Consider the following 14758-nt stretch of genomic DNA (forward strand, 5'->3'; position numbering starts at 1 on the left):
ATTCATGATAACAAATATTAAAAAATGTTTTTTCGAAAAATATGAAATAGTCTAGAATAATAACAACTTACAGTATGCTAAAAATCTTTAAATCTCTCCCTCTTAATAAAATGTATTTAATTATATTTTATTTATTTAACTCATTACGAAGATCATTTTAATCTTTCGAAGAAATTCTCATTATTTTACAAAATTATTGAAAATTTCACTTTCAGTTTTGCATTAAATATTTAAATTACTACGAGTTGAAGAGGATGATAAGTGAAGAGAGACATTAATAATCATTTAATCAATCTTCGGATTGAAAACATAAATAAATATGTTTAAATGTAGAATTAGATAAACAAGTAATAATTTGTGATTTTAATAGGTAAAACCAAATAAAGTATCAACAAAATATTTTATTACCATAATAAATATGAATATATTAATAAAATATACAAATCAGTAACAATAACAATAACACTTGGTTTTGTCTAAAATTTCTAAATATCTAATGTAAATGACATAATTAAAGTCTCAATACAAATTATATATATTTGTTTTGTGATTGTGTATGTGACTAGAAAAAAAAAAATATAATATTTATAGGATAATACTTTTAAAAAATAAAAATATTTTTTACAAAATGTTTTCTTAAACAATATTTATTAAATTTTCAAAATAATACTAGGTATAAAGGAGATTTCAAATAATATTTGATAGAAAAACAATTTAATTAGTTAAGTATTTTTTAAATATTCACAAATGAGATGAGATTACCTAAAATAACGACTATTTTTAAACATAAATTAACTTATAAGTAGCACCGTTACATAAGGAAACAACTGTAATGTGAGCAATATAATATGATTATTGTTTATTACCCTTTTTTTGTTAGTCTTTTATATTTGTCTTTCTATATTATTAATTATTTACGTCAAAAATTATATCTTATAACTAAATTAGTATATGTATAACAACTAACAAGAATATAGTATTTTATAAAAGGATAAGTTTCTACTATATCAAAACATTATTTTGTTCATCATTAAAAATGTGAATGTGTTAAATTAAACTAATAATAATAAAAAAAAAAAATTAAAAACCTTCAGTGATTACAAACTTTAAACTTGTGAAAGTGGAAATGAAAAAAAAAACAGTGCAATATTGTCATCGATTATGATGTCATTTTATACATAATAAAGCTTTTATTATAATGAGAAATAATAAGATGATTTTATAATGGAACATGATATGGTTATTTTAAAATACTGTCTTGAATTTATTGATATTACTAGATTTTTGTTGATATTGCACTTTACTACGTTTTGGTCTTTGAACGGGTACCTCTTCAACGACAATAGTAGATTCTATTGGCAATGAATCAGAGGAAGAATCTGATATAGAATCTTCTATAATAATGGTTGTAGGTTTCTTTTTTTTCACTTTTCTTATGACAGCTGCTGGCTGTTGAGATAAACATTCATCATCCAATTTCACCATTTGTTGAAGAACCATTGGCATACGCCCAACCTATAGTAAATATAATATTAATACATTTATAGATGATTTGTTTATAATTTAATGGAACTAGTGATTATACTTTTGTATAAAACAACAATTTATGTAATGCCAGAAAGTCCATTTAGTTGAATGGTTTATTCAAATAGGAAAGAAAAACAAGATTAAAAATGCTTAAAATAAATATCAAACCGTATTGAAAAAATTAAAATAGGCAAAATAAAATTGTCAAAAAGATATTAATATATATTCTTTATTTTAATCAATTTTATTTTGGAATTTTCTGTTTGTTGATACCTATTTGGCAATTGATAAAATTATTAATAACTTAAAATCACTTAAATATTAGGGTCGCTTCAATCTCTAGATTTCTAAAAACTTTAAATCTAATTCTAAACAACCTAGATGATAAAAATGTCAACAAAATTTTTAAATAGCTCTTTTTATACATTTTTATCAAGCTTAAAATATTAAAAAATAAAAAATAAAAATTGCATACAAGACATTAGAAAAGTGTGAAAAAAATTTATATATTTCTTGAACATTTTTTAGAATAAACAAAAAATATGTAATTTCTAAGTCTTTTCTACTAATAGCATAAATGAGGAACATATAACTTAAATATTAGTATTAAAGAAATCACTTTCTAACTAAATTAAATAAGTATACAAAATCACAGCATATTGTATTTGACTAATACAATCTATTAATCCTAAAATAAAATGATTGATTATGGAGTGAACTTGAAATAATTTAATTTAATTTTCTATAATTTTATTTATCTAGACAATGTTTATAAATATTAATGTCCCACAAATAAAAGTTTTTAATAATACAAATTTATCCACTTTTTTTATTTTTTATTTAGCTGCTAGTAATAATTTATGGTAGCTCAACAATTACATTTTTAACAAAGAATTTAAATTACATTTTATCATATAATGAAGCTAGCATCCAATATTTAAGAAATTAAAGTTTTAATAGCTATGTAGATTTTGCAATGATTATGAAGAATATATTAAAAGGGGTATTAAGAGTTTTAAGCATGTTAATTAAAGTTAGGCGTTTGGCCTATAAGACAGGGCTAAATTTATCCACTTATGCTATATAATATAAGTGTATCAGATTTTTTTGGTCAGTTTTAGGTATTTTTCAGATCTTTAATATCTTATTTCTAATAATGTATATTGAATACTTACTACTGTGTGCTGAGCTACAATTGCAGCTGTCATTTGAAAAGTTTGTTTGGCGGTTGAAGTTAGAGCATTGTAGGTACGTGATTTAACATTGACTAAAAATTCATCAATATCCTGTAAACAATAAATAACAGTTATATATAATAGCCAAATTTGTTATAATTTTATAATGTTGATTATTGTTTTTACAGTTTCTTTTTTCAATAAAGTTGGATGTACTAGTTGCTTGTATAAAATTGTTGAACCTTTTGTAAATGGGCATGAAATCCATAATAGCACAAGTAATTTAATGTCATAATAAAATGGAAACCTATAATCATATAATGTAAGATTTTTTTTAGTTTTAATTCAAATAGTGATAGTGTAAATATTTTACCAAAATTCGAGGAATATATCAGTTAAGCTTTCGATACAAATAAATGCTGCAAAAACTATCCAATACATCATCCACTTAACCTGTAAGCAAAAATATATAATTTTTTATTATTTTAAACAATTCTAAAATAAAATGATACTAACATACAATAGTATTTATTTTTTTTAAGCAACTTAAACTTTAAACTATTATTATAATAAATAAAGATTGGAGTATTATAAATAACTTAGTAAAACTTTGAAATGTGATTTATAATATTTCAAAATAATAAGATTTATTTAAATAGGTCAAATAAGAATATACATTTTATTTGTTAATCAAATTATAATTATCCTATCTTAATTTCATAACTTTAGTTTGTTTATTTTGTTATAGTTTAGTGCATACTGATTTATTGATGAATGTGATACTAGGATGTTTTAGTCAAATTAGACTACACATTAATAAAACTATGAAATTTTAATAGCTAATAATAATTAAGTACAATCATATATATTTTACAAGAACAAAATTTATTGGCAAATCTAAGAGGTGCTAAACATTTCTAAAATTTAGACCATTGAAAACTTACACACTACTAACTACTTATCATAAATATGTTAATACATAAATAATTTGTTTTTAAATATATTAATTTTGATCAAATCTAATTCATATTACAAATCCTCCTCTTTATCCTCTTAATATTGCATATTTTTAAAATCTGATTTTTAAAATACAAATAATAATTTTAAATAAACATAAACACCATATTTTTAAATACTTAGAAAATTGTCATTTAATTTAAGGAGTATTCTATGGTGATGTATAAGTATTTTTTTTAAAAGATTATACTTTTTACTGCTAATTGTTAATCAGGTGATATTTTGAAAACACATCTGACATATCCTAGGTAATCTAAAGTCCTTAATAATGGTGCTATATAGATTTAGAAAATATTTTCCATATTTATTATTAGGTATGCAAAATTACAAAGTTAAATAACATTAAAAAAAGAATGCATTTGAATTTTTATAAATTAAAAATATCACCTCTTTAATAGTTAAATAATTTATTTATAAATAATAAAGAATAGTTAACATTTAAACAAAAGAAGTTTAAATTTGAAAAATGGTTTTTACTCCATCAGTAAGTATACTGAAATTTTTAATATTTAAATAAAAATATGTATTAAAGGAAAAAATGAAAGTGAACAGTGAGAACACTTAGATTCACACCTAGTAAATATATGATACCTACTTAATCCTTCTATTAATTATTATTTTCATAATATAACTAATATAAGTCAATTTTTATTCATTTAAATAACAAAGATTAAAAAAAAAATATAGATTCAGAGTTTAAGCCTGTCTAAACAAATGTATCGAGCCCTACTTTTAAATTATCTGTACATTAAACATTACTCACATAATTTTTCACATTTTTGTTTTTCACTGTCTTGTACGATGCATAAGCTGGATACATTACACCAAATAAAAGTCTATAAGTATCAATGATAATATTTTTATGATATAAATTATTCATGTATATAAAAAAAAAAATTTACTAATAATAATTAATTTTTAGAAAATTGACTTACGTTAATGCTTTGCACACAGCTCCCGGAATCATATTGAACAAATCAATTGAATAATTTAAAATGAAGATTTATACATGGATTGATTAACTGTTTGCTAATTATTTGTTGGCTATTTTAAAAAGGAACATTGTCTATTTTCTGTTTAAAATGAACTTGCCCAATTTTAAAAGTTGTTCAAATTCATTTTTTTTCTTACATCTAAACAGTTTATTTGTGTTTTTTTATTCATTTATTGTAGTTAACGATCGAGAAATAAAATTGTTACACATTATACACGCAATACACTACATAATAATTCCTTCATTCTATACGATTCTACTACTATATAAGGCAACGGATTTCAAAACATTATGAACGATCACGGTCTACTAACATATCTAATTTGTCTCGATGAAAAAAAAATATAATATTCTTATTGGCTACGATTAGCTATCACAGGCTGCTTTTGTTTTGGTCATAGACCTTAACACAATCGGAGTAGGGTTTTTTTGGTGTTTTCTTTCTTCATTTGATAGTAATTTTTTCTTATCGTTAAATAATATCATATGATAGTTAAAAATTAGTCTTTACTCTTTAGTCTTTACCACTGTTAGATATGAATTGAGTAACAACCGACAGACGACATCTAAATTCTTTTTCTTTTACGATTTACGAAGTTAAAATTGTTCCCAAATTTTAATGTCGATTGTCTACTAGTTTTTCGAAGAGCTTATTGATTTGTTTTTTAATTAATTGTGTATTGAAATTGGTAAATAAAATAAATAATAATTCGTTTTAATAACAATAACTTACGCGTGTTATTATTTTTTAGATTTTTTAAAATGATTACTAAATTAAAGCATAATACATAACACTGACTCGGATGTTTTATAAAAATTACCATGGTGATAGCTAACTGAATAAATCACTTGTTCTGTATTTTCTGAATAACTTAAATAAGAATTAAGTTTGTTTTATTTAATCAATATTTTTATTTTTGACTGATAACAACTAGTTCACAACTTAAGTTCCAAATGTTTTAATCCCAATTGCTCAGGTATTCAATGTATTAATTATACCAAGTGCCATGTGATTTAAACCTACGATTGATTGAGCTATAAATATTAATGATTAATTATTTATATATCAAAATAAGTGAGATATTACTCGTTTAGTGCGTTGTAAACTTAATTTTAATGTTTGCGTTACCTTTTACATGTTTGATGATGTATCTTAAAGGTATTTTACAATGATGCGCTAATGCTCTGTTGTTCTCAAAAATATACCATATGATCCTGACCTGTAGAATCAACCAAGTTTGATTATTTTTATTTAATTAATAATGAAAAACATTCTATAGACTACATTGAATTTTGTTTTTCAATATTGACTCAAAAATAATATATCTAATAATGCTATGTTTATTTACAAATTGTTTTATACAATTACTTAATAAAAAATAAAATTCAAAGTTCAATGCTGGTTGTAAAATGTCTTCTTTTAAATAAAAAAACAGATTTCAAACTCTAAAATTCTTTAAAACTTGAGTTTTCTTGTTTATTTAATACACTGTATCAATGTCAATTATGTAACGGGCAGTAGATTAATGGAAAAATATTATAATTAATGTGGCAACTGAAATATAAAATTTTATAGAAATGTTTCCCCATTTCTGACACCAGAAAATTGAATAGTAGGTATATTTAATTATAAAAACTTGATTTCATATATTTTTGAGATTTAAATTGTACTACACTGTTTAAGTTCTAGATATTTCTTGGTTTTATTTGAAAATTTTGTTTAGTATATAAGTATTAATTAAAATTTGTAATATTTAATTAATATACATCTCATCTGTTTGTTTATTATTTTATATCATATATTGTCTATATTTTAATTATTATCCATTACTTAATACTTACCAATACATTTTTAATTATGTAATTGATTAATTATCATGTTTTAGTTATTACTCTTAGCTAAAAATTATTAAATAATAGATTCTTCTTCTGATATTTCATCTAAATTCATATTGTTAAAGTATAGTTTTGATTTTTAAGTAATTAATAAAAATCACAAGTTTTGATACCAATGATGGATATTGTTTTACAAATTTAATATGATATTTATTGAACTGGCTTACGAAATTATTACTTCTAAATTCATCTCCAAAATTTTAGAAGCTATTTTTTAAATCTTGAAAAATTAAAATATTAATTGTCCTCTATAAATACAATTTCAGTTAAACCGTAACATATAATGTCGTAAAATTAATCTATTGTTAATTGAATGTAATTAATTTATCAAATAAAAAGTTTTCAATATTAAGCTGGTAGACATAATACTGGTATACTGGTACATTCTACAATAGTCAAAAATTAAATAGTTATAATAGCTAAAAATTTTTATTTGCCATATTTTCTTGTTTTTTTTCATACCAAAAAAATTAAAAAATACAGTTAAATAATACTTCTATATAATTATAAAATATATTTTAAAGTTACAATCAGTAGCAATTGAAATATCATTAGCTATAGTTGAATTATTTAACATGAATACTTGACTTGTATTTCAATCAAATTTTAAAATAATGCCTATGATAATGAAATAATCACTGTTATTACAAAATAATTATTATAATTTTAATATCAAATTTTAAAAAATAATTTAAGTATAAATTAATTAATTGTAGCTTTAAATTATTTGAACAGCCATGATTAATTCACATTTAAAGGAATTACTGTTTGAAATTGTGACAAAATAATATTAATTTAAGATATTTTAACTAAACATCTACATGAATGATTTATACTCAAAATTTTAATTATTTTAAAAATTATAGAGTGAAAAATAAAACCAATAAACAACAACTAAAATTTTGATATTAACTTCAATACATTGAAATGATTAAAACCAGCTAAAAACATTTCATGCTTTGTTGAAAATCAATTTAATTTTGAAAATAATAATCTCATTTTTTTTGTCATAAATCATAAATATTTAAAACATTAATTACAAAATAATTTATAAATATAACATTTGTTTAGTGAATAAACTGTTATACATGTCTGATGATATATTACTATTTTATAACACTATTATAATTACAAAATATTTTAAAATATTCATTTTTAGTCAAATTATATGTGCCTGTAAAAAAAAATTAATAGTAAAATATATCTTAACTTTTTTTTTATATTCTGTTGCATTGCTTTTTTCATGGATCTAAAATATACAGAATGATTCAATATTTATGTTACAGCTTTTCTATCATATAAATATTCATGATAAAAAAAAAAAAAATATTTAATACAAACATTTTTTATACATAATATCTATAATCAAGTAAATTTATATTTTATTATAATATTTTAAAAGGTTTTGGGAGTCAATTAAAACAAATTTCTATACTAATAACCTACACTTTTTTTGCATCAATAATATAAAGATTATTTTCTGGAGTATATTAAAACATAAAAATTAAAAATTGGATAAATAGTTTAGGAGTTTAAAGTATTTAAAGTTCAGTTGAGTGGAGTGAAGTAGTATGAAAATTCCTGCTAAAATGTCAGTCCATTACTGTATAAATATTCATTAAAAACTTAATTGTACTTATTTAAATTTATAATAAACAAAGTTACAGATATAAAATCTTTCTATGAAAAATAAAATATTTAAAAAATATTGTCTAATATGGATAGCCAACTTTTTTCAGGCTTTTGACCAAATTTTAAAATCATATCAGTTTTTAAAAATAATTATGTACCAAAGACATATTCATAACTATAAACATTTTTATTTTTAAATAATATTTAATACAATTTTTTCAGGAATAAACAGCTTTATTGTTGAATTATTGTTCCTGCTTGCGTACTAATTCTTTTACTATTTTCATGTTTTCTTAAAAAGAATTGAAATAAAAAAAAAAATTATGATTAATTATAATTATTATAAATTATTAACAAATCAAAATTATTACAAAAAATATTATTACTTGCAATAACACTGAAAATGTTATTTAAATCACAAAATGAATTAAAATCTTTTCGATTTCCTGGATTAATATCCAAAATAAAGTCTGGACCATAAGCCGAAAAATGCTGAAACAAAATTAATGCTTTTAGATAAAAATAATTTTAAATAACTGATTAAACATATTTTAGTTAAAATTTTTCAATCTATTATTTGTACATATTATGGTTATGTATTTTTTTTTTTTTTACATTTACCTCATTATCTGGAATATCACTAGACAATGAATCATCTTGTCCAGTAATAATTGCAGTTAAATATGTCCAACAACGTGCAACATTTGCTTCATTATATCCACCTAGTTTAACATTTTAATAAAAAAGTGTTGTTAAAAAAAATTAATTTACAAAAAATATTTTAAATTGTAGTATTCAACATTTCTAGAATACTATTTGCAAAAAAAAAAAAAAATATATATATATATATTATTTCCACAAATTTAAAGTCGCAATATAATAAATAGGTAGTCAAAACTAATTTGACCTAATCAGATATTCAGTACAAAATTAATAAACTGAAAGATAGTTTAAATTTAACTGGAATAATGGAATAGCTTATTTATATTTTGGACACCCATATTATGTACCTTGTCTTCATGATAAATTTTTAAAACATTTATTACCTCCACCAAGAAATAATGTAGGTTTTCCCCATTTCATTATGATTTTCACACATTCAGCTAATGCTTTTGGTGTTAAGTTAAATCCTCCAATTGGATCTCCGGCTAAACTATCCGCTCCACATTGTAGAACAATACATTTTGGATTATAGGAACTATATACCATATTACTAATTCTAAATAAAATAAATAAATATGATTTATTTTTAGTTAAAACATTACTATGTATTGAAATATTAGTTATTCATAATTACGTTTGAAACATAGTTATGTATTTATCATCATTTATTCCTTCTTTAAATGGTACATTTACAGTAAAATATTTTCCTTTATCTATTCCAATATCATCCAACGATCCACTGGTAGGATAAAAACCCGGTTCATATTGATGAAATGAAAGTGTAAGAACTTTATCTGTAGCCATATATGCATACTCAACACCATTGCCTAAATAAATAAGAAATCTTTATTAACATAAAATTTATTCATGAAAAAAAAAAAAGATAAATTCATAAAAATAAAATAAAATATAATTAATATTACCATGATGAACATCAATATCAATATATAACACCTTTCCAAATGTTGTTCTTAATATCTCAATAGCTAGAACTATATCATTTACATAACAAAAACCTTGAGCTGAATCTCTATTAAAAATAGAAAAATATGAATTGAATGGCATTAAATAAAGTTATAATATAATTAAGTAAATTTTTAATTATAATAAATAATTAATAATATAATGTATAACCTTAATGCATGATGCCAACCTCCACACCAATTGATAGAAAATTTGTATTTCATGGTTGTTAATGCTTTTGCAGCAGTTAATGAAGCACCCGAGATATATGTAATAAATTGCCATATATCTTTTACTACTGGACAATCATAACCTAAATATATATATATGTATTTAAATTATAATTTAGATCTAATAATTTGGTTAGTATAGCTGATAGTATAAAAACTGTTAATATTTTATTTCATACAATTAACTATTATGCATATAACTAGTTTATAATTTGAATATTTGAATAGTTAAGAATTGATCTATTATGTATAGTCTTGTTTGAAAAAAGTTTAGTATAAAACAATTAAAAATGTATTTGTTATCATAATATATTAGTAGTATTTATTACAAGACTAATAATATTAGTATTACTTAATATTAGTCATTTTTATTGTTTTTTCGATATAACTCAATAATAATAATAACCTATTCCATATTCATCTTCAGTATCCAAGATAGAACTGTTGTCATTTAATTTCTTGAGGAAATCAACATATGCACTAGAGTGAAATCCTATGAGATCTTCATATGATGAAGGATTCACCTTAAATACATCCATATGATCAGAAAGGTGATATGCCTTAATAAGACTATCAACTAAATAAGCCTAAAATTAAGAAAAAAAAATTTAATTGATTTATTATTTTAAATACATAAAATGATGTACTTTGCTCAACCCTGACAATAAGAAAATACAATTTAAAAAATGTTCATGTCAGATTCCTATCTATAATAATTGTTATGTGCCTCAGAAATAATTAAATTATTTTGATAAGCATAGAAACAGAACAGTAAATATTTATTTTAAATAAACAATATAGAAAAATGGTATACTATTTAAATTAAAATAATTATTCATATTTTTACTAGTCAGATCTTACTCTTTTTGAGACGTTTGGAATTTTGCAGCATTCTTTGATCAACTGAGGGTCAGAAATATAACACACACTGTGGTCCATAACTAATAATTTTTAAATCTTAAGAACTATAAGTACATATATTATAATTTTAAAAATCTAGATTTGTTGGGTAACAGTAAAAGAGCAACATTTAGATTGTTGAAATCCGAGCGTTCTATGAACCGCAAAAATGAAAAGAAAACTAAACTACAATAGAATAAAATTTAATAGTTTTGTAAAACGAAACTCTCATTTAAAACTCAGCTACTGGAATCCGAAATAAACCTATTACATTTTAATATTAATTATTATTACACCTATAATCGTATCAACAAGACAATAAATAATAATATGTGATACTATTATGTATTATAATTTATAATTCATAATCATAATCATTCGAAAATTACAAAACGGACAATGCATAATAATATTATCTATTATCTATGGGCTATAGCGCAACGATACTTCTTAACGGCGTTTCTCTTATCACAGTTATTTGATATCAACCGTCGGTTACCGGTTAACAAGGTGGATCCATATTGCCTGTTAACTATCGGGGCAACGGCCCAGGTTTTACGGTTTCGTGTTCGTCGTGCCGTGTGGATTTCGTCGTATTCTGGTGACTGACCATGGTAAACATATAATATTATATTTTCACATAATCTATGGTATAATTTTACCGAACACGATTGAGGTCGAGCTCAACTTACAAAGACAAACACGAAACACAATAAAAAAAAAAAAAAAAAAAAAAAAAAAAACAATACTATACACGATAGAAGACATGGCTTTCTGTGAACTCGGCTTTGCTATCTTCTATTTTCCAAGACCATAACTAGTAACTACCAATTATTACTGTTTTTATTATAACTTGTAATTGTTTAGACTATAATTTTATTATAACTTGTAATTGTTTAGACTATAATAAGTTCCTACATAATTAAAATAGACGATATCAGCTATTATGTTTAAAAGCTATCGCTTACACGTCATGTATTTCTTTTCGTGTGTGTGATACCTGTACTGAAAAAAGGAGAGACAAGCCCCGGAAATAGGTAAATACACTATGTACAACAATATTTGTATTTAGTAGATAAGTACCTAATAGAAGTAAGTTGAGCAGCGATATGCATAAATGCTTACCTAATATTATCAAGTGAATTATTATTGTATAATCTCTTCTAGATACTTTATAAAATTGTTAGACGCTATTGAATTTTTTTTCACATAGTTGTACTAAAAATTTTCTTGAATGTCATCGCATTGCCCAATTTTTGATTTTTTTTTTTTTTTTTTGTCGAAGGGGTGGCGTAGATCTTTGTTCAGAGTGCTTTTCACATAGACAAATTATACATAGGATTTTCTCGAATTGGGGACTAGAATTATTTAATGATTTCAACAGAAGATAAAACAAAAAACGATATAGACTCAAAACTTTTAAAAAAATTCCTTATCAACGACAGATTAATTAGCATTTCTTTTGTATCTGTATTCATTTTTAATAAAAATATATTTATCATTAATACCGCTAGAAACATTGCAATACGTTTTCATTAACTGTTTTTTATATTTACTTGCTGATCACATTAAACGATAAAATTTGAATAAAAAATTCTACATATCACCGTCCAAAGGCAAAATAAAAAACCAATTACACGCGAAGCCGTGAATGGTCGGATGTATATTAATAAATGTGTACAAATCAAAAATGAATCAATAACATTCTAAACCAATATTATTTTATGATACCTATAGGTAGGTATTAACTGCTGTCTACATTTTATAATATCAATAATAGTGTTTTATTTCATATAAATGCATGAAAACATTTTTAAAATAAAAAACACTAAGTAAATACATTATATACGGTATAAGTGCATGTTAGTAATACAATAAAAAAAAATTAAAGAAAATGTGTAAAAATTAAAAAATAGTTAAATAGCATTGTTTTAAATTTTGAGACTTAGGTACTCCAAACAAAAAAATATGACTTTCATGCAATATGCGATCTACCGTACAATTTAAAATAATTTATTAATATGTAATCTACCAAGCACTAGCTATATAACACATTGAATAAATCGTTAGGTTAAATTTAAAAAAAATAAAAATTTTGTAAAAAATGAATACTCGTCTAATATGCTACTTACCGCTACTTCATTGGTGTAGTATGCTACTTACTGTAAAATAATACCTACAAAAAACATTTACTATTGTTTAATAATAACTTATTACTAAATAATTTATTAATATGTAAAAAAGGATTTTTTTTTTTAAAGAATGATAAGTTTGGCAACTTTTTTTTGATATTCTTTCAACGTACCTCCATAAATAATACCATATTTTAATTTGGAACAACTACCAAGTTCTTGGAACAAATTTCTTTCTTGAAAATAATTAACATATGTTTCCCCATTACATATTATATGCTTGTACAAATAGCGCATTGATTTGTTCATTTTTGTTTATTTTAAAATAAAGAAATAAAAAGTAAAACTTGCAACGATTAGAACACATACGGGAACACAACACAGACACAACATAGACTATAATAATATATCTAAAAGTAAGTTATCATGGGTCTTAGTGGATCAGATATCATAATGACTATTAAGCTATAATTTTGTACGACTGTTATTTATCGTAATGACTCAAATGTACTTTCCCGCAATAAAATGAAATAAAATAAAAATAACTACGGTATGTAGCATACTACACGCTTACAGTTTTTTTGGTAGATACCATTTTAGGGTAGGTAGCATATTAGACGAGTACCGAAAAATGCATGGAATATTAAAATATAATAATAAGAGGTTTATAAGTTAATTAGGTTGGATGTTTGTCATCCATTATAGATTGTATATAGGTTTGAACAAATGCCAAATATCTATTTGGTATACTAAATTAATTATTTTTAATTTTTAGGGATATGTTTATTTTTTAAGTGGTTTTCAATTAAATTTCTGGACAAGATTTTTTTGAACATGTATTATCAGTCCGAATTTTACTTGTTTCATAGCAATTTTCGACTTTAATTTTTTTTTAAATTAAATTTCCTGAACTAATTTAGGAGCAAGGCCAAAGTTTCTATTACAAATTTACAAACAGCTTCGTATATCAAAATTAGCTAAGAAGGACAACTCTATTATATTGATGCAAACTTAATAATTCTTTCGTTGTAGGTATTTAGGTCGTTATCGTATTATATTTTTGTTTCTTGATCATATTTTTATATTACACTAATACATAGTCAGTAAAATAAGTAGGTACCTATCAATAAATCGAAAATTAATTTCCATTTTGTTTATAATTTACAAATGACTAACATATACATTTACGTTCAGCAGATCACGTTTAGCTTCGTTATTATTAATTAGTATGAATTTATCTAACCACTTTAACTTTGAAGATCTAATTATTTTTAATATTTGTGTACGTTGACTTGTTACGATATTTTTATTTTTAAGTGTATGTTGTGTTTTTTGTTAGTATGTAAAGTATTGAAATTTAAAAATACTCTTAACTTGCTTTAATATTGAAATATCGTAAAACATGATCAATTTACACATATATTTAAACTAACCAAGCACCAAGGTAAACGTGAATTACTGCAGAATATAAATTGTATGTCACGCATTTATAAGATAAATACAAGTATAACAAATACGAGTATCCTCTTAAAGGACATCACAACACGAAACAAGTTTAATTATATTAAAAGTACGTAACAATTTAAGAAATACGATGCGAGGCCGTGTGGGTTTCACACTTAAATTACT

The 14758-nt window shown here is 22.8% G+C and overlaps 2 protein-coding genes across 2 annotated transcripts; both read right to left on the reverse strand.

The window, feature by feature from the left end:
- Positions 1–1072: 1072 nt before the first annotated feature.
- On the reverse strand, positions 1073–5258 carry LOC112595334 (receptor expression-enhancing protein 1-like). The gene is made up of 6 exons (XM_025340488.1): positions 4655–5258; positions 4483–4555; positions 3076–3155; positions 2889–3009; positions 2703–2813; positions 1073–1515 (listed from the first exon to the last, which is right to left on the reverse strand). The coding sequence occupies exons 1-6, from the start codon at positions 4684–4686 to the stop codon at positions 1246–1248; spliced, it is 687 nt and encodes a 228-aa protein (XP_025196273.1). The 5' UTR covers positions 4687–5258; the 3' UTR covers positions 1073–1245.
- Positions 5259–8439: 3181 nt separating this feature from the next.
- Positions 8440–11288, reverse strand: LOC112595339 (histone deacetylase 8-like). Its single transcript, XM_025340494.1, has 9 exons — positions 10959–11288; positions 10504–10684; positions 10039–10180; positions 9828–9934; positions 9539–9731; positions 9288–9460; positions 8863–8963; positions 8628–8733; positions 8440–8533 (listed from the first exon to the last, which is right to left on the reverse strand). The coding sequence occupies exons 1-9, from the start codon at positions 11034–11036 to the stop codon at positions 8487–8489; spliced, it is 1128 nt and encodes a 375-aa protein (XP_025196279.1). The 5' UTR covers positions 11037–11288; the 3' UTR covers positions 8440–8486.
- Between the last annotated feature and the right edge of the window lie 3470 nt (positions 11289–14758).

The sequence above is a fragment of the Melanaphis sacchari genome, unplaced genomic scaffold, assembly GCF_002803265.2.
Source record: "Melanaphis sacchari strain LSU unplaced genomic scaffold, SCAv2.0 Contig26_pilon_pilon, whole genome shotgun sequence".
NCBI classification, from domain to species: Eukaryota; Metazoa; Arthropoda; class Insecta; order Hemiptera; family Aphididae; genus Melanaphis; species Melanaphis sacchari.

Coding starts and splice junctions, on each gene's coding strand:
- LOC112595339 (XM_025340494.1), bottom strand. CDS start 11,036: ATGGACCACAGTGTGTGTTATATTTCTGACCCTCAGTTGATCAAAGAA. Junction 10,685..10,958: donor TTCCAAACGTCTCAAAAAGA/GTAAGATCTGAC, acceptor TCTTAATTTTAG/GCTTATTTAGTTGATAGTCT. Junction 9,732..9,827: donor TGATATTGATGTTCATCATG/GTAATATTAATT, acceptor TTATTTATTTAG/GCAATGGTGTTGAGTATGCA.
- LOC112595334 (XM_025340488.1), bottom strand. CDS start 4,686: ATGATTCCGGGAGCTGTGTGCAAAGCATTAAC. Junction 3,010..3,075: donor GATATATTCCTCGAATTTTG/GTAAAATATTTA, acceptor ATATGATTATAG/GTTTCCATTTTATTATGACA. Junction 2,814..2,888: donor CTTTATTGAAAAAAGAAACT/GTAAAAACAATA, acceptor TATTGTTTACAG/GATATTGATGAATTTTTAGT.